Source organism: Manacus candei, unplaced genomic scaffold (assembly GCF_025592945.1).
Source record: "Manacus candei isolate 608988 ecotype Guabito, Panama unplaced genomic scaffold, ASM2559294v1 h1tg000014l, whole genome shotgun sequence".
Lineage (NCBI taxonomy): Eukaryota > Metazoa > Chordata > Aves > Passeriformes > Pipridae > Manacus > Manacus candei.
In genome coordinates this window covers 32,208,251-32,229,255 of record NW_026138062.1, presented here as the reverse complement: position 1 = coordinate 32,229,255, position 21,005 = coordinate 32,208,251, and the positions used below count along the sequence as shown (strand labels likewise).

Sequence of the window (21,005 nt, the reverse complement as noted above, 5' to 3'; positions counted from 1 at the left end):
GCTTTTACACAAACAGGAGTGTTATCAATTATTTGTCATGAAAAACCCTTCAACAAGAAGAATTTTACACAGTTTTTGTATCACAGAATACACTTACCAGTCAAGCTGTTTCCATTCTGCAATCCATTTGCTTTCTCTTTTTCCTAAAATAGATAACAATAGTCCAGCAAAAAGAAGAAAGTATGTGACAAGAGATTTTGTTATTTGGGGAAACAACAAAGTCCATGTTCTTTTCTTATAATCACTAGTTCATTGCATTTACAGGATTTTCCTAATTGCCACTACCAGAAAAATAAAGCAAACCTTTACAAAGCAACAGCCATGATGAGGGGAAAAAAAGTAATTTGCAGGTTAACACTTTGTAATTGGACAAAGAGAATTAACTTGCTGACAGCCACTCAGAATGACTTCTCTGCTGCAGCTCTAGCAGAGGTAGTGGAGGATGAGATATGCTCAGACGAGGAGAGAAAACATCTGGATGATGGTAGGTTGTACTTAATGAACACAGGCCAGGTCAAGACACAGGTATCAAAGAAATTTTTTTTCCATTTTGAACTACTTTGAAGCTGATCTTTCAAAACCTGAATCCTACCACAGCCTTGAGCTGGTTCTAGAAATATTCAGAGGAGTACATAAATCATCCACCTCCTCATTGTGGATATAAAGCAAATTTACTGACAAATAACTGAGTAATTCCTCTTTGCACCTGAAATATTGGAAAGTCTTCCAAAATCCCCTAAAATTCGTACCTCCACAGAGGTCTTCCACAGTAAATAGATCATCTTTGAAACTTTCCAGTCAAGAGGAACTATAAAATCATCTGGCAACAAGGATTCTGCAGAAGAAAATATTTTTTGCAGTTGAGTGTTCAGATCTCTCCACACCCAAAATATATACTGAATTACAATTTTTGCACACATTATATGTATACCTTTTTTAAAAAAAGCAGATACTTCAACGAGCAAGCAGCAAAGTCAGAATTTAGGATTTCTAGAATCTAAGGCCAGTGCAGAAGAGAGGGAAGAGGGGGAAGGAGATTTGGGTTTGGTTTCTTTATTTAGAGAAATGCTTTCCTACCATACTTTCATTTCCCCCACATACTCCTCCAAAACTAGAAAACAAGAAAACCAGTAAGCTTTCAGATGATAAATTAAACAAAATGCAACTCAAGTAAAAACCTTTAAATTTTAAAATGTTTAATTATAGGAATTTGTGCAATATCATTAAAGAAATTACTTTCTAAAATGTTTTAATTCTAACGCCGTTAAAGAAGCTGAAAAGAGAGTCTTCATAGGAAAACTGTCTAAAATATATTCTACACTTACATGAGAATCACACAAGAAAGTCAATCAACTAAATGTTCATTTATAAATAACTAAAGACATTTATTTACCAAAATTTTCCCCAACAAAATAATTTCAATAAAAATTGACTGCAATTGCCAGTGTTGTAGAACACTACAGTTCAAATGTGCGCATGAATAAATAGTAACCTGTCAATATATAATATGCCACTGAAAAGCACAAGAATTTTTGAAATTGTAAGATAATGATAATCAAAGGAGAACATGGCCAGCCTTCTGCAGACTGTGCATGCAGTTCTGATGGAAAAACTCCAGCAGAGAGCAGTCATAAGCTGGCAGAGCTTCAGAGAGATAGCAAGGTGAGTTGATATTTCTTAAAGGTTATTTCCAAAGGAAGCTCATCTAAATGCCAGATTTTCACCTGTTACTGACTCAGAGAAGAATAACATTTGGTTCACTAACCTACTGATTGTTTCTGAATGCCTGGTTTTGCCTTTTCCCCCCCCCCCAGAAGATACCTGTTTTCAAGTCATGGTCAACTCTCTCTAAGATTATGAAATCTAATCACAGATATGAAGATTCACCAAGTTTGGAGAAGAAAAATGTTTTATACATAACAGTCAAAGATATCAGCAGTACTTCCTTGCTCTGTTTCAGCTCTGTATGTCAAGTTCTTTGGTGTGTGGTGACAGATTTCAGTGAATCAGCACTGCAGGTCCTTTGGGGACCAAGCCAAGTAATACTTCCCACGGTTTGCATCACTCTTCTGGCAGGTGGTATTGCCATCAACATTTACAATAAAAACAAAGAATGCTGAGGTTAGTTTGGCCAGACAAACAGACAAAGGTGCTCCCCAGCTGTCACATGAAAATACATGCTTAACTTTAAATTCTACTGAAACAAACAGATGTAAAGGTCTATGTGCTGAAAAGCTGGTCTGTGTTTTTTAATCCTATTTTTTGGCTAAATGAAAGTTACAGTTTGTCCACTAAATTTGGACCCAAAAATTTGAAGGGTCCAAATGCACAGGGAACATGGCTCTTTCAGCAGGTGCATACACAGCACTGTATCCCAGGGTGATTCCCAATAAAACATGGTTTTGTTGCTGGTTACAGCTTTGTAGGGTTACCTTAGCCTGCAGTACATTTGGAAATGATGGTTGCCACACACAGCTCCTTTGAGGACTGATTGTCTTTTACTTTCCAACTTAAAACGACTAAACTGAAAACACAAAAAATGACAACTGAAGCCCTGGAAGGTGAGTATACAACACTGTGACACTTCTTAACAATGCATGATTAAAAAGAAGGTATTCACTATCAGAAAATGCAACTTGGAAGTTTGGTATTCAATTTCAAATTAATAGATTTTGGGAAATAGGAAACCAGAATGGTTTTATATTTGGAAATATAAATGGAATATAAAAGCAGACATACAACCTTTATATAAGAGCACACATTTTGTAACATGTTTTCATTCAGTTCTGTAATTAATACAGAATGGCAATGAGAGCTTCATACTTCCGATTTAAAGTTAGTAAATTTTTGTTACTAACAAAACTTAAAATACGAGGCCAAACCAAAAGCCGCTTTTGACAGAAACTATCACCAAAGTAGCAGTGATTCATTTCAATAGGATTAATATTTAACTAATATCTGCAATAAAAATTATTATTTAATCATAGTCTTTTTGTTTGTTTTTTGGTTTGGAGGGAGTGCTTTGGTTTCTGTTTCTGGTTTTGAGGGGTTGTGGGATTTTTGGGGTTTGAGTTGCTGTTTTTCTTTTATTTTATGTAGGAGTAGTAAGAAGAGTATTATACCCAGTGGAAGACCTGGAGAACCAAAGAGCTGCACAAGTTGAAAGGCAAATCCTAATGATAAGGGAAGTCCCAGAAAACTGCATTTCACATCCACATCTTGATTATCTTCAAGTTGTGAGGCCTCTGCTGGTTCAGGGTCATCTGCTTCATTCACCTTTTCACTGCAGCTTGCCAATATACTGGAATCTTCTGGATATTCAGAAACAATTTTAACAGAAGACAAAATATCTGGTTGGTCACTTGTAACCTCTGAAGAAACTTGTTCGCTCTCATCCTCTTTTTTATCAACTACCTCTTGCATCTTAAGAGTTGTAGTTTGCTCCTCCTTTGTTCTGGAAGCTACACAAACACTGCAGGAATATTTTGATACAGGAGAACATTGTCCTGAATGAATGTGAGAAATATTGTGTAACAGAGCATCAGCATCAGGAGTGGGTAAGGAAGAGGTTGCCTCGGTGTCACTGTAAGGTGCAAAATATTCCTGCAATGCAGAGTCCTGTTCATGTGCATCTCCACGGTCCTTGCTTAGGAAGTTCTTTTGCTTCACTTCCAAAACACTTTTTTGGGGAACGTTTTCTTTTACTGGGACTTCCTTCCCTCCCTCTGTATGATCAGCAATCTCTCTTGGTAGGTTAAACTTTGGTGCTAAGTTAACAATTCTCCTGCACCTTTTCCTCTTCAACGTAATTGGTGTAGCATCATTTATTGGAACATTTACTTCACTCGAACACTGCCTGAAGGTGGCCCTGGCTTCCACAAGGGAATCAAAGTGCACTTCACCAGCTGGAGATGCAGACATACCATTGCTTATTATGTTGCCAAACTCCTCAGTTTCTGTTTCATGTTTTTCCTTTACCAATCCTTCTTTTGACTGATCGCAGTTTAGCTGTGAACTGTTTGTCTGAGTTGGTTTAGGTTCCCTCATTTTTTGGGGTCTTTGTTCACCTACAAATTTATCCTCAGACCAAGGAAAGAGAGAAACTTGTGTATCAAAGCCCAGCTGCAATTCCTCAGTAGATAAATTAACTGAAAAACAAGCCCAGGCATTAGAGCTAGTCTCTTCTGCTTTTAATGCACCTTTGCCCTCTGTGTTATTATCAGGCACAACATCACGTACCTTTGAATTGTAACACTGAGAGATTTGTTTTTCTTCACTGTTTAAACTTATCAGCTTAGCTTCCAAGTCAGGTTCACATGTAATTTGACACGATTTCGTTTTTTCTTCTATGCTTAACAGTGATGTGTCATTATCTTCAGAGATGCCTTCTGTTTCACAGATGGAATTTTCATCATTGCTTATTTTTAGGAAACTGCTTCTGCAAAGATTTTCTCTGCACCTTTGATTTGCTTCCTCATCATTGAACGCATTTTTGGTTAGGTTTTCAGTAGAAAAAAGTTTTACATCTATTAAGAGTGAACTGTCACTTTCTACAGGCAATTCGTTTTTCAGTGCACTGTTTGACATCATTGAGACCTCAGGCACAGCAACCAGAAACCTTTCTCTTGAGACCCCTGCAGTTTCTCTTAGGCTTTCATCATCACTGTTAGGCTGTTCTTCACAAACTATTACTGGATCCTTTGGACCTTTGCTGAATGTACACAATGATTTCCTGTTTTCTTCTTCCACATCCTCCTCTTCACTTTCCGATCTGTCCTGGTCACCTGGAGTTGGATAACGATCTACTCCATGTAACATTTTCTTCATAATTTCTGTGTGATTGGTTTCCATTGTTTTGTTTCTTTTTCGCTTTTTCTTCTGCTTTGCTTTCGTCAACGGGTGCCCAGTGATCGTCTTTAAAATTGTCTCCCTATGTGAAAACAAACAAAAAAATTAAATGTAAACAACTAAATTTGAGTAATAATGTATTCACGGTGATCAACTTGAAGAATAGGTACTTTATGTTAATATGATGATCAAATACAGACTATCTGGGTTTTTTTAATAGATAAGATCTCAGATAAAACCTTCCATTGATTAAACAAATGTACACCTTACAATTCAGGGCAATTCCTGAACATTTCAATCCATTTAAATAAACACAGTTGCTATCTCATTAACTTAGCTTTACAAAAAGTATCACAAATCACTGCAAGACCAAACATGTTTCTGAATGTCTTTCTAGCATGATGTTTGAATAATTGATACTAAAGAACTGGTGCTATTCTGAAATTTCATTAAATGTCATGGTGAGCAGAAAGGTACTAAGTGAAGGACACAGTAAGAAAATGTCATCCATTAAGATCAAATACTCAAGTTCAAAATATACTAACGAAAAATCCAAATAATGTACAATGACTACAGCAACTTTGATATTTACTGTTTGGCATATTACCTGCTTATTCACATGTATTTGGAAAAAATACTTCATATTTTATTATCAACAAAATAATACACTATGGAAAAAAATCACAGGATTTTAGGAAAAATAAGACGTTTATTTACAATTAATTTTGTAGCTCTTTTCAGAACATCTTATTTCTTTTGCCTGCATTTCTCATCAAATCTAACAGATAGCAGCCCTTACAGTGACTTCTCTGAAATACTGATGTTGACCTGTCAGCCAGCTAACCCTGAAACAAACACTCAGAAGAAAAACCTAGTCCAGGCATCTAACTTCTCCTATTGCAACTCTTCAGAAAGAGATTAGATTTTCAGAGCTAAGTTTGACTGATGAACCTCTCAAAAGATCTGCTCCTTTTCTGTAGCCCTTTGTTTGGGTTGTTACTTCACAAAATACACTAAAACAAAGCAGTAGCTAGAAGAATTATAGGGTAAAATTAGTTATTTTTTGTGAATCCATATATAAAATTACTTGCTGTAAGTGCTGTATTCTAAAATTCTAAAGAGAGAAATAAAACACAAAAAAAAAAGGGGAGACTGTCCATGTGGAGGGAAAGTCAGTCATTAGGAGGCAACCTGGGAACTAAAGATCACATATGGAAACCTATCCTTACCCTTTATTCATTTTTAAATTTATTAATTGTTGTCTCTTATAAGTTCTTTTTAATTTGAACTCTACAAAGCAAACCCTCCTAATTCTCTGAATGCAAAGGACATCAGCAGCCTTCTCAGCATAACAAAGTTACTTGACTGCAACAGGATTCAAGTGTAGGTGCCTTGATATTGCTGCAGAGAGCACTACAGATCTCCACAGTGATCTTGTTGGAAAGCACACAAAATTTATTGCCTTATAATGGTATCCAAATAAGACATTCTACTAAGAAATGGGATTTCCTTCAGATTTTGGCATTTAAGTCCACATGGTGCTTTCCTCTCAGTAATGAAAACTGACCTCTCCTTTTCCAAACCAGTGTATTTTTGATATGGTGCCCCATAGTTTAAGTGTGGATGTCTATACCACAGACATTTGAAGTTCCTTGTTGAATTCTGGTTACAACACAGTCCCTGCTCAGCAACATGCCTCCTATCTCCCCAGAGAAAGAGACACAGAATGCCAAAGTTTTAGGACTGAATAGATCTCATTTGTCTATTGAAATAAATGATATCAAAGTGAAGCATCTGCAACAGTAGTTGGAGATTCTTACACATACCCCATACTTGCAGAAATCATATACTAATCACACATCATGCCTTAAACCTTAACATTAACTTCCTTCTTTGGTGAAGACAAGTCCTGACTTGAAAGTGGGTTTAGACAAGGAAATTCACTGAAGTTTTCAGAACCAAACACCCTGTTACCAGTGAAATAAAAAATAATGTCCAAATTTTAACTGGTTTTAATGGAGTGGGGAATAAAACATCACACCTGTGCACCAATTCCAAGAAGAATTTACTGTTGAATCTAAAAGTCCTCTGCTGCCAGAGGACTGCAGAAATGACAACCAAATTACCAATGTCAGCACTGGCTCAGGAAAGGAACGAACTTCTCCAGTCTTGGTATTCCCAGATGTGAATTTGTGCTGTTGCTGATAGAAGCGAACTTCTCTTAATATTCATTCAAGCATGTTTGTGGTGTCTAACCCCTAACACATCTGACAACACTTTCAGGAAAATGCTGACAAAACTTAGGCTGGGATGTCGCATCAAAAGGTATTGCAGAAATGCGGGAAAGAGTCTTAAAGGTCAGCTTATTTACTCTCCTCACTACTAATTCTGAATAGGAAGGGAAAACTATACTGAACACAATTCACTTTAGAATGCAAAACCGGCAAAAATATATCCAAAGTATGGGAGAAGAATCCCCAAGATGATCCAGAGAAATTAACAGCTATTACTGCATTGAAATTGTTGTATGTCAAAATAACAACAAATGCAAATGTTGATCCAGGATGATGATTTAGCATATGTAGCTATGACCTTCATTAGTGACATTCAACAGTTCATCATTAATACAATTATGTCATTTCTATGCTTTGGAAACATGGAGGTTTTATAGCAGTTCAGGAAGATTAGTTTTCTAAAGATCTGAATTTCCTAAAGAAAGGCCTAAAGCAAAAAGGAAACTGATGAACTATTACATGTAGAATAATAAAATGTATTATTCTTCACGTTTCCAGGTAACCTTTTTTTCCCAACTGATTCCTAGAAAATACTACTCCAAAGAAATACTCTGGCACCATGATGGCATAGCTAAAATTTCCTGCTTGGGGTGAAACCCAGTATCATGTTAAGGTTTCTGCATTTAATGAAGCAGATTGTCTACTAGTTTTCTTTACATTTGTCTCAATTCCTTCTCTTTTAGTACACCTACATACCTTTAGAGTATTTTCCTTATTGTAAAACCATATAGCACACAAACACTGAGAAAATTCAAGAACCAGCATACACACAGACATCACTTCTTTACAGAGGCATTTGCAAGTGAGTTGTTTTCAAACCCACAAAACGCAGGCAAAAGGGTAAAGAAAAAAAGTGCTGTTTCAGATATTTAAATTTTGCTACATTTACAAACTGTCTAGTAATAAAAAGACCTGAAAAAAAGTAATAGTATCTTTGTTCAAATAGGAATTCCCATTCTGTAACAACACTTGGAAATTTCTTAGTCTACTGTTTAGACAATATTAAAAGCTTTTTGCCATAACTCTGTTACGTGTGACTTCTAGGTTGTAACCTACGGCTCAAAGTAGCACTGACCATCTTGACTGAGAGTCAGTGCTCAGATGATGCTCTTTACTGGAGAAACAAATGCACTCTCACAACCACTGAGGCAGAACATGCAAAGTAATGAATCTAAAGCAGTCAGTCACATTAGGTTGAAAAATGGCAAAACCAGAAGAGTTACTTATTTGCAGTAGTACAGACTTCAGCTCTAGCATGCATCTAAACTGATGTCTGCTTGATACAAAAAATGCCTGCAGTCACTCCTGTAATGAAATATAGAATAGAATCATAAATTCATCTAGGTTGGAAAAGACCTCTAAGATCATCAAGTGCAACTATTAACTTGGAACTGCCAAATCCACCACTAAACCATGTCCACAAGTGCCACATCTACATGTCTTTTAAATACCTCCAGGGATGGTGACTCCATCACTTCCCTGGGTAGCCAGTTCCAAAGCCTGAACACTCTTTCAGTAATGTTTCCTAATAACCAAGCAATATAAGGGAACTGATAACTTTAAAATCCAATTCCAGATGACATTTAGCAATGAGGCATATGCTCTTTCAGAAATGTATGTTATCATTAATCTATAAAGTCTCTGGAGTGGGTTTTCAACATAAAAATTACAGTAGAGCAGCTTACATAAAATAGCATTTACTGGGATACACTTTATCTTCTCTACTTGATAAGTCCAAGTACATTGCTGAATTCCTTGTGACCTAATTTTACTTCAGCAACAACGAGAAACCAAAGTTATAATTTTGGAATAACAAAAAAAAGCCAAGGTATCAGCCTTTTTGTTACATATCTTGCCTTTAATACTGAAATGAGTGATAAAAGATCTAATTCCTCAAACCAAATGGAATATTGCTATCAGGTGATCAAGCAAGTAGAAAAAAACCACATAACTTGCCAGCATTACTGGGCTTCCTAAAAGCTGAAATTCCATTAGACAACTAAGCATTCAGTTTAGCACTTTGTTGCTGAAGAAACAGTCTTTGTCACCCTTTCCTACTTTGTTCCAGATGTTGCCCTTGCACTTCCACTACTTTTTTTTGCTGGCCCTACTACTCTCCTTGTGGGTGGATTCGCCTGCCCGAACCTGCATCAAAAGAAAACAACTGCGTACTTTGTTGTTGTGCTCATTTAACTTAGTAAAGCAAGAAGTAAAAGAAGTGTCTAGTTAAGACAAAGGAAGTGGCAAGTGACTACTTCCAGCAGCAACATGTCAGGTTGCCTCACAACAAGGAAATTCAGCACAAGTTATTTGTAAGAAATGTTTACACTTTACAGTGTTGCAAATTAATTCCTTCCACCCCAAATCAGTAAAGATCCTACTAACCGGATTTGATCCAAGGTATCTCAGCATTTATTATTCTTTTGTCTTTCACCAGCATTACCACTGGTGGTGAGACTTAAATACCTTCATAAAATGTGCTCATCTATCACAACGCTCAAAGAGCTGCTCCAATCTTTATATTTTATACAGGATTGATGTGTATACAGTTCTGTGCAATGTATCAGACTGTGCTATCAGACTGCTGCCCTGTTATAGTCCAGACACAAGAGATACTGATGAAGAAAGTACACAGAGAATAACATACAGTTGGTTTGATGAAAGCATGCTTTTAGAAGCTGTTAATTTAATCAAATACATGGTAAAGTGCAAGCACTTCACTTTTCAAAGTAAAAAAGCAAACAACCCACCCATCCAAACCCCCACATTTGTGAGGTGTCAGTAACAGCAGTTTGGTTCTAAATGACAGGCCGTTCACTCCATAAAAATTTCAGGTGGGGTGACCTTACTGATCTTTGTCCTGCCTGGTTCTTGAAAGTCATAAATATCTTCTGATTGAAGATGTCCTATTTAGGCTCCTTAGTCATAGACTACATGGATCAACATTAAGGAAATTGATCCCAAACATACTGTCTGACATACACTACATGTGCACTGAACATACTTGTGCCCAGTATCAAACATCCACTTTCCAAGCAAGAGAAACAACTCAAAAGCTGCTTCAACCTAATTTAGATGCCACAAATATCTCACCTGACACAATTCAAGAATTTGAGAAAAGAAACAAAACAAAACAATGCCCCCGGCATTAGATGCACTGATGGATGCTAACAGATGGAGAAGAGGCACCATTTTTAGTTTGACTGGATTTTTCTGCACCATTAAGTATGGCTCAATGTTAAAAGGCAGGTTAAGAAGGAGAAAAAAAGGGCAACATGAAACACTCCAAGTGATCTGAATCCATCTTAAGGGGATGTACTTACAATACAGAGAAGAAACTGCAGCTTCATCATCAGCCTTCTTCCCCATGAAGGCTCATAGAATTGGTTTTCATTTAAGTTCTATCAACATTCAGTCCTTTCAAAATAACATGATGGACACAGATGACAATGTTATGCACTGGAAGTACAGTATGAATCATCTTGCCAAGTTTGATGACATCAGTTCTATTACTTGATGATACCAGCTAAACAATCTGATTGAAATTAATCCAGGCTAGACAAGAAATATGCCGCTTTGAGAAGAAGTTTGGAGAAATAGGAACTACAGTCAAATTTGCACTGGTTAATAGTCTGGTGTAACCTGCTGTGCTTTCTACTGATATAGACAGTTCTGTGTGAGATTTTAAGGAACATTTTCAAAAATCTGTAATGGGATAGAAATATCCCACCTTCCCAGGCAATGATCTGTTTCAGATTTTCACTAACTTCTGGACAAACTACAGCACTACTGCATACGGGATATGAATCACTAAGTTCTCACTAAATCTTAAGCACCCTCCTTTCACAGCACTGGAGCACACTTTACACACCACATCCTACAAAGCTGGTGGCCCAGGTTGACAACCGTGAAGGACACAGGCGAAGACTGCGACTGACCAGACAAACACCATCCACTGCAAATGCAAAGTCTATTTGCCTACTGACCAATTCACAGCTATTGGAAAAGGTGTAATAATTAACTTTAAAAACCCAACATTTTCTTTCTAAATGAACAACAGAGTTGCTTTTAGATATATAAAATATTGCACAATGTATATATAGTCCAACCAGTTCAAATACAAGACAGTATTGAATCTTAGTGGATACTTTCTTTTAGGAGAAACAAAATCTACATTCAAAAATTAACTCCTGTGAACCACCTCATGATCCATTTTTCAGTTTCTCTCCCTCACAAATCTACTGTTTTCCAGGTATCTGCTTCTGCAATTCCACTCAAGAAGCTTTACCCAGGAAAAGGCAATTTACTGAGGCTCTCATGAGGCTGTGAAATACATCCTGTCCTAAAATGTGGTTCACAAAAAAGACAGCATTTCCAGATCCTACTTCCTAAAACATCCTCATTGTGTATTTTGGTCATTATAGTTACTTTTAAAATAAATAAATAAATATTTTAACCAGAAAATAAAAAGACCTGTATACTGTGATACAACATCCTAGTACCTGAACATAGATCACAGCCATCATAACCAGATGTAGAGATAAGCAAGTACAACAAAAGGGTTTTAAAAGCCAAAATTAGATTTAGAGGGAAGTGTTGACCTTTCTTGCCAAGGCACATTCACATCCAAACCAAATGTAAAATGAAATTTGAGATGAGACACAAGCAACCAAAGCTGAAGGAAAATATGGGTGGGAGAGTAAGGAAGCAACAAGGGTATAATGAGAACAGAATGAAATACGTGGAGATATGTAATAAGTTATTTTCTGTTAGGAACATCCGATGAAAGATGACTGATTTTTCCCGTATTTAAAATAGTTTCAATTAACAAAATTGTAGCAAAGACTAATAACTAAATATCCACCAAAGTAGGACTGTAATTCTGGAACAAAAGAATGAGTTTTGAAAACTCAGAGGATGCTGCAAACTTAAGGAGGAAAAAAGGTATAAAGAAAAATACATTGCATGACAAAATATTACTTTTAACAAAACAAGAAAAAAAATTCAAAAGGACAGCTTGTGGGGAGGGGTACTACGTACTCAGTTTTTAAATCTGCATGAGTTTGAATTGAGGCATTTAAAAAATAGAGAATAAGGTGTAGCTTTCCACACAACTTTTAAATAAAGAAAGAAAAGGGAAGGGGGAGATGGATCCAGTGTTACAAAGACAATTGTAGTAACCAAGTACATGGGACTCAGGTGAGAAAAATGCAGTTCAAGAATAAAGAGAAAAGGGGGGGAAAAAGTTACAAGAGGAAAACAGTAAAAGAAAACAGTATCAGTAAATATTAAATAACCAGCCTCTAACCTGGATTATAGTAACATGAAAATTCAAATACTTGTAACCACAGACAATGTTGCTATTCAGAACATTTGCTACACCTGTTGCACTAATTCTGTGCATCTCAAATACTCTATGAAATATTGAGAACTACACATGATTCAGTTCTAATACACATTTCCTGGAAGGTATTACACCTTTTTCAACAAATCTCTGTACTTGGCCATACTTGCATCCAAATTTCACTATTTCTGCATACTACACTTTGGTATTTACTCATTTCCCTTTTTAAATATCTTTCACCAAAAAGACTACAGATGCACAAAAGACATGATGAATTATCCTTTAACGGTACTTTTTGCAAAACAGCCCTGTATTATTCCAGAGTGTTGGGGATGAACAGATGCAGAAAACTGTCTTTCAATTTTTCAGTGTAGTAAATGTCAATAGAAATATGTCTTTGGACAGAAAATAATAAAATTACTTTAGATAAACACTAATATATGCTAATATTTTCTAAGTCTGGAAAGACAATACAGCTAACAAGACACAAGCAACCAGTGACACTGCCCAAAAAAGGAAAAAGGAGGATCAGCTACAGGTGTTATTCCATTCATAATCCTATATATAATGAATTTTTGCTGCATAGCCATAAGCACAGTCTTCATAAAGTGAAGAAGAATGCTAAATATTCATTGAATATTTAGCACATGTACCAAACGGCTGCAAAGAGCCACAAATGATGCTCCAAACGTGTTTCCCTCGTGTGCTTCAGGTAAAAGATCTATGTCTATACTTTTGTTGTTAAGGTGCCTGTAAAGCAGTGTATTCCTCTTACAAGCAATCAGGAAAAATGCTAAATGGGGGGAAAGTAATACAGTCAATCCACCCTTAAGTCAGGTTCACAAGCCTTCAGAAACTATTAATGGTTAAGAGTAAGATGTGGGATAAGCTGTCCAATAACTTCTCATAGACTATAATAACTTATAGTGTAGGTTACCAAAGCCTATGGCTAATGAATAAAGAAAAAAAAAGATTAAAAGTATCATGAATAAAATAATAGCCAAACAGCATTATGGGCCCATGACTGATTTGTACATGATACAATAAGCCCCTCAGAAATAAGCAAATATTATTCAGTCAGTTAAGGCAGCATTTCTTAGTCTGTTAGCAATTTAGGAAGAGATTAAACAACACTCACTAAAGAATTCAGCCTTTTAAAAATCAGTAATTAGAAAACATGCAACCACATGTTTCAAAAAAAAAAAAAGTCATATTCTATTAACAGACCAAAAAAAAGAAAAATATTTAACATCACTAAAGACTGCAAGTACAACTGAAAAAAAATTACTTCATAGATACAATATATTCTGGCTTGGCACAACATGGTATTGTTACAATAGTACTATAAATCAGTAAGGTACAAATGATATGGTCAAGGACTGCCTGCCTACCTGAGAAATGAAGCAGTAGCATTATCAGCTAAAAGGAAACAAAGCAAAGACCAATTCCAGACACAATACTTTTATTATTCTTGATTTAGAATTACACTGACAGTCCATCTCAAGATAAAACCACCCTTTGTTGCCTCTCCATTACTACAGAAATAAATTAAGACATATTTGAGATGATCAGACCTTGACAATCTCTTACTACTTTATCTTCAAAATAAGACCAGTTACGTTTCCACATATTTTTCTACAAACTCAAAATAAGCAGATTTACAGCTAATTTCAACCAACTAGCCTATAAAAAGAGGAAACCACACACCCCCCAACGAATTTATTGATGTACAAGTAGATTTTCACCTAGGAAATTATTAATGAAGAGCTTTAATCTCTGCTCTTGCTTTTATTTCAAAAGGATGAGAACATAAAACATTGAAATAAGACAAATGCCACTCTAGAAACAATTAAGTGAAATATTTCCACATCTGATCCCCATGAAACATCTGATCCCCTCAATCAAGTATTTGCTTTCAATTTAATTTGAGCACTATATCTTCTTACTGCTTTTTACAGGGAATTGTGTAATACATGCATCTGTTCTTTTGTATGGAAAACCCTGAATTCTCACATATACCTAGTCACCTCATCTCCATGATGTACCAGCACAGAGCAAAATTTTCTAATTCACTGAGAATGAATCCTACTGGTCAGCTCAAAGAAGAAAATATCAACGCAGTCTAAATTACAACAGGGAAGATGGACACAAAATAATTAAATATAAATGTTATGGGTCCAATCATAGCTAGACAAAGCCTTGTTTTTAGTTATCTATTAGCAGAGAAACAACCATGTCTGCAAAAGGTTTCAGGAGACAGATGACAAAAGACAAAAGCCTGGTCCTCTTCTTAAAGGCAAAAAGCTTAAAAAAATTATGAAGCATGGCCAACTGGATTAAAATGAACCTAAAGAGGACAGGGCTACAAGAAGAGAAGACAGAATTCCTCACAGGAGATCATTTAACATCACATGTTAAAAATTAGAAGTGTTACACTAGTTTGTCATGGCTTATCCCCAGCTGTCAACTCAGCCCCACACAGCCACTTGTTCACTTCCTCCTGATGGGATGAAGGAGAGAATCAGAAGGATAAAAGTGAGAAAACTCACAGGTTGAGATAAACACAGTTTAACAGGTAAAGCAAGAGCCACGCATGCAAGCAAAGCAAAACCAGTAATTCATTCACCGCTTCCCACAGGCAGGCAGGTGTTCAGCCATCTCCCAGGAAAGCCAGGCTCCGTCACACGTTGTTACTTGAGAAGACAAACGGCATCACTCTGAACATGCCCTCCACTCCCCTTCCTCTTTCTTCCCCTGGTTTTATATACTGGGCTGACACCACATAGTATGGGCGATCCCTTTGGTCAGCTGGGGTCAGCTGTCCCAGGCTGTGTCCCCTCCCAACTCCATGCGCACTCCCAGGCCACTTGTTGGTGGGGTGGGGTGAGGCAGAAAGGCCTTGACACTGTGTAAGCACTGCTCAACGATAACAAAAACACTGCTGTGTTATCGACACTGTTTCCAGCACAAATCCAAAACACAGTCCCGGACCAGCTACTCTGAAGAGAACTAACTTTATCCCAGACAAAGTCAGGCTCTAAGCATTAGTTAAATTTTTAAAAAACCCAATCCAACACTACTATTTTATGAAATATGGTGAACTAGCAATCTACTAAAAATGTAAAACAGGAAACCTTCATTATAGGTATGTTACGTTCATCAATACATGTATTGTATAAAAACTACAGCAGGCATTAAAAATTTTTAGATCTAGCTATCTAGCTGAGCAGCGAGTTCTTACATTTCTTGCATACATATTTTGAAAAAATAACTAATTTTCCTCTGATTTTCCTTGGTTTTGAGATAGCATGAGAAATTCAATACCTGCAACACGTATTTCACATAATTTTTATTATTTTTACATATAAACACTGGAGTGTAAAATCAACTTCTGAGATATATGTATGTCTGTGACTGTCCTATCCTCATAAAATGTTAATATACAATGAAACAAAAAGGTGTTACACTGACAGTAATTCCATTGTGTTTTCACCTACCATGTCATTGTACTTACCTTGGAATTCAGCTGTATAGATGGAGCCATTTAAAAGAAATGTTTGATACAGAAACAAATTGCAGAGCTTCTCTTTCTTAAGTGCCCTTTGCAAAATGCAGGCCTATTATTGATCAGCAAGCTTTGCACATCAAAAACACTCCTTGCCCACCAATAATTAAAAAGGTAACACAAGAAAAGCTGCACTTTTTAAAAATAGTACCAATTAATAGCTATTTAAATAATCAAATATTGCTAGAAACCCCCCAATTTCTCTTAAAACCTCAAGACAAAAGGTGCTAAAAGATATTATAACATCAATCTTCAATAGGAAGCTCTTTTTTTGCCATACCTTTGCACAGTGTGAATATTACATAAAGCCTCAATAAATTTTATGTTATAGCTTACAGTAAAACAGAGTAAATAAAATGAGTCTTTCTAAAACCTTTTTATCTCCCTTCCACTTGAAATACGCTTTCATGTTTAAACATAAAAGCTCTGGGATAAAGTATTACTGAGCATTTACAATAATTTCAATGATTCTTTTGAGACATGGAAAAAGATAACCATGAAAACTAAAATACAGCAAGATAATTGATTTGAATAATAGACAATGAGGGAAACAATATAGTTGGGAGAGCCTCTTCTCTACATATATGCATAATTCAATATATTAACATGCATTACTGAAACATTTTAAATTATTTTTAAAATAAATAAAACATCAATTCATATTTGAACAATAGGTGTAGAAAACCACAGAAAGATACTTCATTATATAGCTGGATTTTCAACTTTCATGATATTCAGACTTTAATGAGGAAGTAATTTTTAGGGCCTATTCAAAAATTGTTTACAATTTAAAAAAATTATGCTGGCTTTGGATTTTTCAAAATTCTGATGACTATGACACCAACTTAGTAATAGATAACCATCAAAATTCTCTTAGTTATGTTCTCATGTTCTTGACAAAATCTCCCAGTCAACGTTTACTCATTCAGTGTATAAGGAAATCAAACGTAGTTAGACCTGAAGACGGGTTATTTCAGCTAGCAGGTTAGTAGTAATGCTTATCTGTATAAAATCCTACAAGCTTGAAAATAATACCAACTGTTGCACTGGACTACTTCAACAACACTGAAGACAAATATATTTTATTAATACAGCAAGCTGTTAAAAAAGAAGCAGAGTGAACACTTACAAATTCGTCATTTTTATGAGAAAATCGGCAGTAAATTAGTCACTCTCCATGCTGGCTCATTCTTTGTTATGTGCTAAACAGATTACAATCACTGTGCCAAAATTAGGAATGCAAGATGGTTTTACAGTTATATCCAGTATTTATATTGAATTAATGCATCCCAACTGTGGACTGGGACTTGACAACCTAATACTTTAATACTTCATTTTTATCGCAAATGAAACAAATTGACTTAGAAAGATACAGCTGTGAAATTTTGGGGGTTTAAAACTAAGATTTTTTTTTTTCAGTCAGTACAAAAAAAAAAAGTTGGTGGTGTGCAGACACCATCATAGTTTATATACTACCAACAAGAACAAACAAAAAAATAATTCCGGTTGCACAGTTTAAGGCTGGTGAATACTGTATTGGCAGAATGTTGCTGCAGTTGCCACATGAGCTTCTGAGACCACAAAAAAAAAAAAAAAAACCAAGTAAAAAACCCACCAAGTAAAAAAAAATAAAATAAAAAAAAAAAAAAAATCAAACCTCTGAAACCAGAAAAGCCATGCCAAAGTTTTTCCAGCTGGCAATATATGCTAAACAGAACTAAGAGACAATTCAGCATATACCTGTTTTCAAAAACATCTCCAAAAAGGTAAGAAGGCTAAATGACAATCATTAAAATGGATAATTACATGAATAACCTCTTCTTCCAGGGCTTGAATTATCTTTTACAAGATCTCTAATATAACCCTTTCTTTAAAAAAAACTGCTCAACAGTTACCTGATATATGACAACATCATTGTCTTAGATTTATGAAGGAAGACTCTGCTATATGCCATATTATATTAAATATTTTACTAAAATCAAAGGTCTTACAACTTTAATAAATATAGTTTTAAAAAAACATTAAATGTACAATTCTATTTACATGCAAGTCCATTAAAAAGAACAACCTCCAGAAGAAAATGGTCTTGAAAGAGGTCTATTTAAAACACAGAAGATCCACTACTTATTGGAGGTGATGATGTGTTTTAAAAGGGCAAGGAACAGATCTGACTGCAACTGTGTTACTGGCTACTGGAAACACTGAAATAATTCCATGAGTCTGTATTGTCTCCCCACCTATGTCTTCGCTGCAGAGGTGGTCTCTGAGTGCTTTTGTGGGAAGGTACCACTGAATTCATGACAATAGGTATAGATATTTGATATTCATATCGTTCCAACATCTGAGCAATCTTCTCACGAGTGACCCCATGTTTATTCCTCCTACAAAAAAAAAAAAAAAAAAAAAAAAAAAAAGAAATTAACTGTCTGGTATTTTTATAGTTAGATCTAAGTATATATATAGTTATACATGTTTAATACATGTTCACAGTTATATGTTTACAGTCCTTAAGAGAAAACCTCTGAACTCTCAATTTTTTTCTTCTTGCTTTTCATATTTAAACTTTTAGTATGCTGTACCCTCATTCTCTAGGTATTCAACTTGTGTTAAGGTTTATTTTAACAATCTACCACTGCACATATTAAGTAACAGTAAACAATACGGTCCTTCTTCTTCATACAGAAATGTGATGTTATACAACTATAACTATATAATACATAGTTATACAACTACCTATCTAAGTTACCCTAGAAGGACTTTGCTTTCTGTTCATTCATCACATTTTACATGATATACTAGCTAATGAGCAGAGGGATGAATAATACCATAGACTACTCCTTATGAAAGCAATGTTCAAACTAGCATAAAAAATATGCAACTACAGGGTTTCTAGACTTAATGACAATATTTTTCATCAATACATCTCTTACCACCAAGAAATCTTGTCTAATCTGAAATATTTCCACACTAAACCAACAGGGAACGTATTTCTGAATCTTTGTGCTTTCTGCCAGGGACAGAAGAAGCATCGGCCTTACCACCTTGCTCAGTTCTGTAGAAGGGAAATCAATACTGGGAACAAACAGGCTATACTGGAAAGAGGATACTCCATACAGAAATATTTTAAAAGACTGACTTCCTCACCACCCAGCCCCTCCAGGAGTTTGTATGCATTATTACAACAGAGAAGTATCAAGTTGATAAGGGTTCAAAGCATACTCCAGGTAGCACACTAGTTTCACACTCAGAGTGGAAGCAGAATTGGTGATCTCAGAAGTATTCATAATTATGCTGGCTCCTTAAGGTGCATTTTATCAGCTTTCTTTCTGTGAAGAAAATGCTTAAGGAGAATATTTCTCTCACAGAAACTCTTCCCTGAGACAACATCAGAAGCCAGAGTGATAATCACTTGTGGCTCACTGTTTACATGCTTCTTATTTCTACATTGTGCTAAAGCGGTCCAGGAGCAGTTGCATATTGAACTTATCAGTTGGTGAGCCTTAACAGTTGTTTTGATTTCATTCACAAATATGAACAAAGTTAATGGTAGAGAAAAAAAACAATGCCCTAGAAAAATGCAGATACTATGAAGCACTTGACACTCATGACAGACAAAATATGAGAAGAGGAACTCTTAAGTCCTTTTATGCCAAGTGATGGAAGCAGAAAGTTACTCAGTATTTTCCCTATCTTTTAGTACTCCTAGAAGAAGATTACAGCTCAAGTGCTCTGGGAATAGAGTGCACACTCATCCACAATTGAACGGATTTGTGTATAATCACATCATGGACGAGTAAGTACTTTCCCTAATAAGAAAAGGCAGGACAATAAAAGGAAAGGCCTAATAAGGAGTAGGGCAGGATAATAAAATCACAAACAGCAAAATTGCATTAAGCATAGAAACTAATTGGAAAAAGGAAATCATTTTGCTGTATAGTGTCATTTAATACTGGGATCTCCTCTTCAGGCACGTCTTCACTTATCCTTTTGCAGCTTGGCTATGCTGAAAGACCACAAAGCCATCTATCCTGGACCAACACAGACACACCTGCAAAAGCTCCTAATAGATAGTTATAATATGGAAGTTGGTTTTGCTTGGAGCAACACAGAACCTATTGATAAAAGCAAAGTTCTGTCACTATTAAATATTTTTATGCTACCCTCAGTAAGTCTGCTTATGATACAAAACTGGGAGGAGCCCTCTCCTGAAGCAATTAAAAAAGAAAATGAAAACTTACATCACGACCTTTCTTAAGCTCTCAAAAATAAACTTTTCAGACACTGGGCCTCTATTCAAATATTTAAAGCAAGTAGAGCCGCCAAAACATTTCTAAGAACCTTCTAAAAACTGGTAGCAGCCTTTCACAGTTCAAGTAAACCTTTGGTTTTGGGAAAGACATAAACTTTACTCCTACAACTAAAGACTGAACAATACAATTCAACAGTAACTACACTTCACGTTTGCTTATCCTTTTGCCATGTGGAAACATGAATTTTCCTGGAAATCGAGTCTGTCTCACATAATGGAAATTTCATGCTGAATATCTTACAAGTGTCTGATTATTAACCCTCCTAACTTGGCTGTGCTGTACCCCAAACTAGAAAAAACTTACTAGAATTCATTCCATCTCTAGAAAAAAAGTTAGTGGTAGCTTAGGAGCAGAAGGTGAAAACTTTAAAAGATTTGTAAACACAATAAAGTCCAAGTCGGTCAGTAATGTAAGCACTATACAACATACTTCGTGCACTGTAGGGGCTACTTGCAAAGCTGAAACAATTATAAGCGAAGTCAGCTGGATGCATATAAAATGACAATCAGTGCAAGAACTCTGTCATCAACTGTGAAACTATTACATTACATTTCAAACAAAGAAATATCCCTAAGTTAGACTGACACCTCATAGATTCCTAAAGTAGATACATGAGAGACAAAAAGGATATTAACTAGGAATAA

The 21,005-nt window shown here is 35.8% G+C and overlaps 1 protein-coding gene across 11 annotated transcripts in view; it reads right to left on the bottom strand.

Moving 5' to 3' along the window:
* Positions 1 to 21,005, bottom strand: part of N4BP2L2 (NEDD4 binding protein 2 like 2) — a 45,625-nt gene that overhangs the window by 8,141 nt on the left and 16,479 nt on the right. For 6 of the 11 annotated variants that reach the window (XM_051778846.1, XM_051778852.1, XM_051778849.1 and 3 more), the window contains 4 exons: positions 18,289 to 18,432; positions 3,123 to 4,930; positions 750 to 835; positions 98 to 143 (listed from right to left, as the gene is read on the bottom strand). In XM_051778846.1, coding sequence (XP_051634806.1) covers positions 98 to 143; positions 750 to 835; positions 3,123 to 4,930; positions 18,289 to 18,432 — 2,084 coding nt within the window. Of the gene's footprint in view, positions 1 to 97; positions 144 to 748; positions 836 to 1,821; positions 4,931 to 13,931; positions 18,433 to 21,005 lie in introns of those variants that run through there. The other 5 variants (XM_051778850.1, XR_007902991.1, XM_051778855.1 and 2 more) reach the window with 5 other exon arrangements.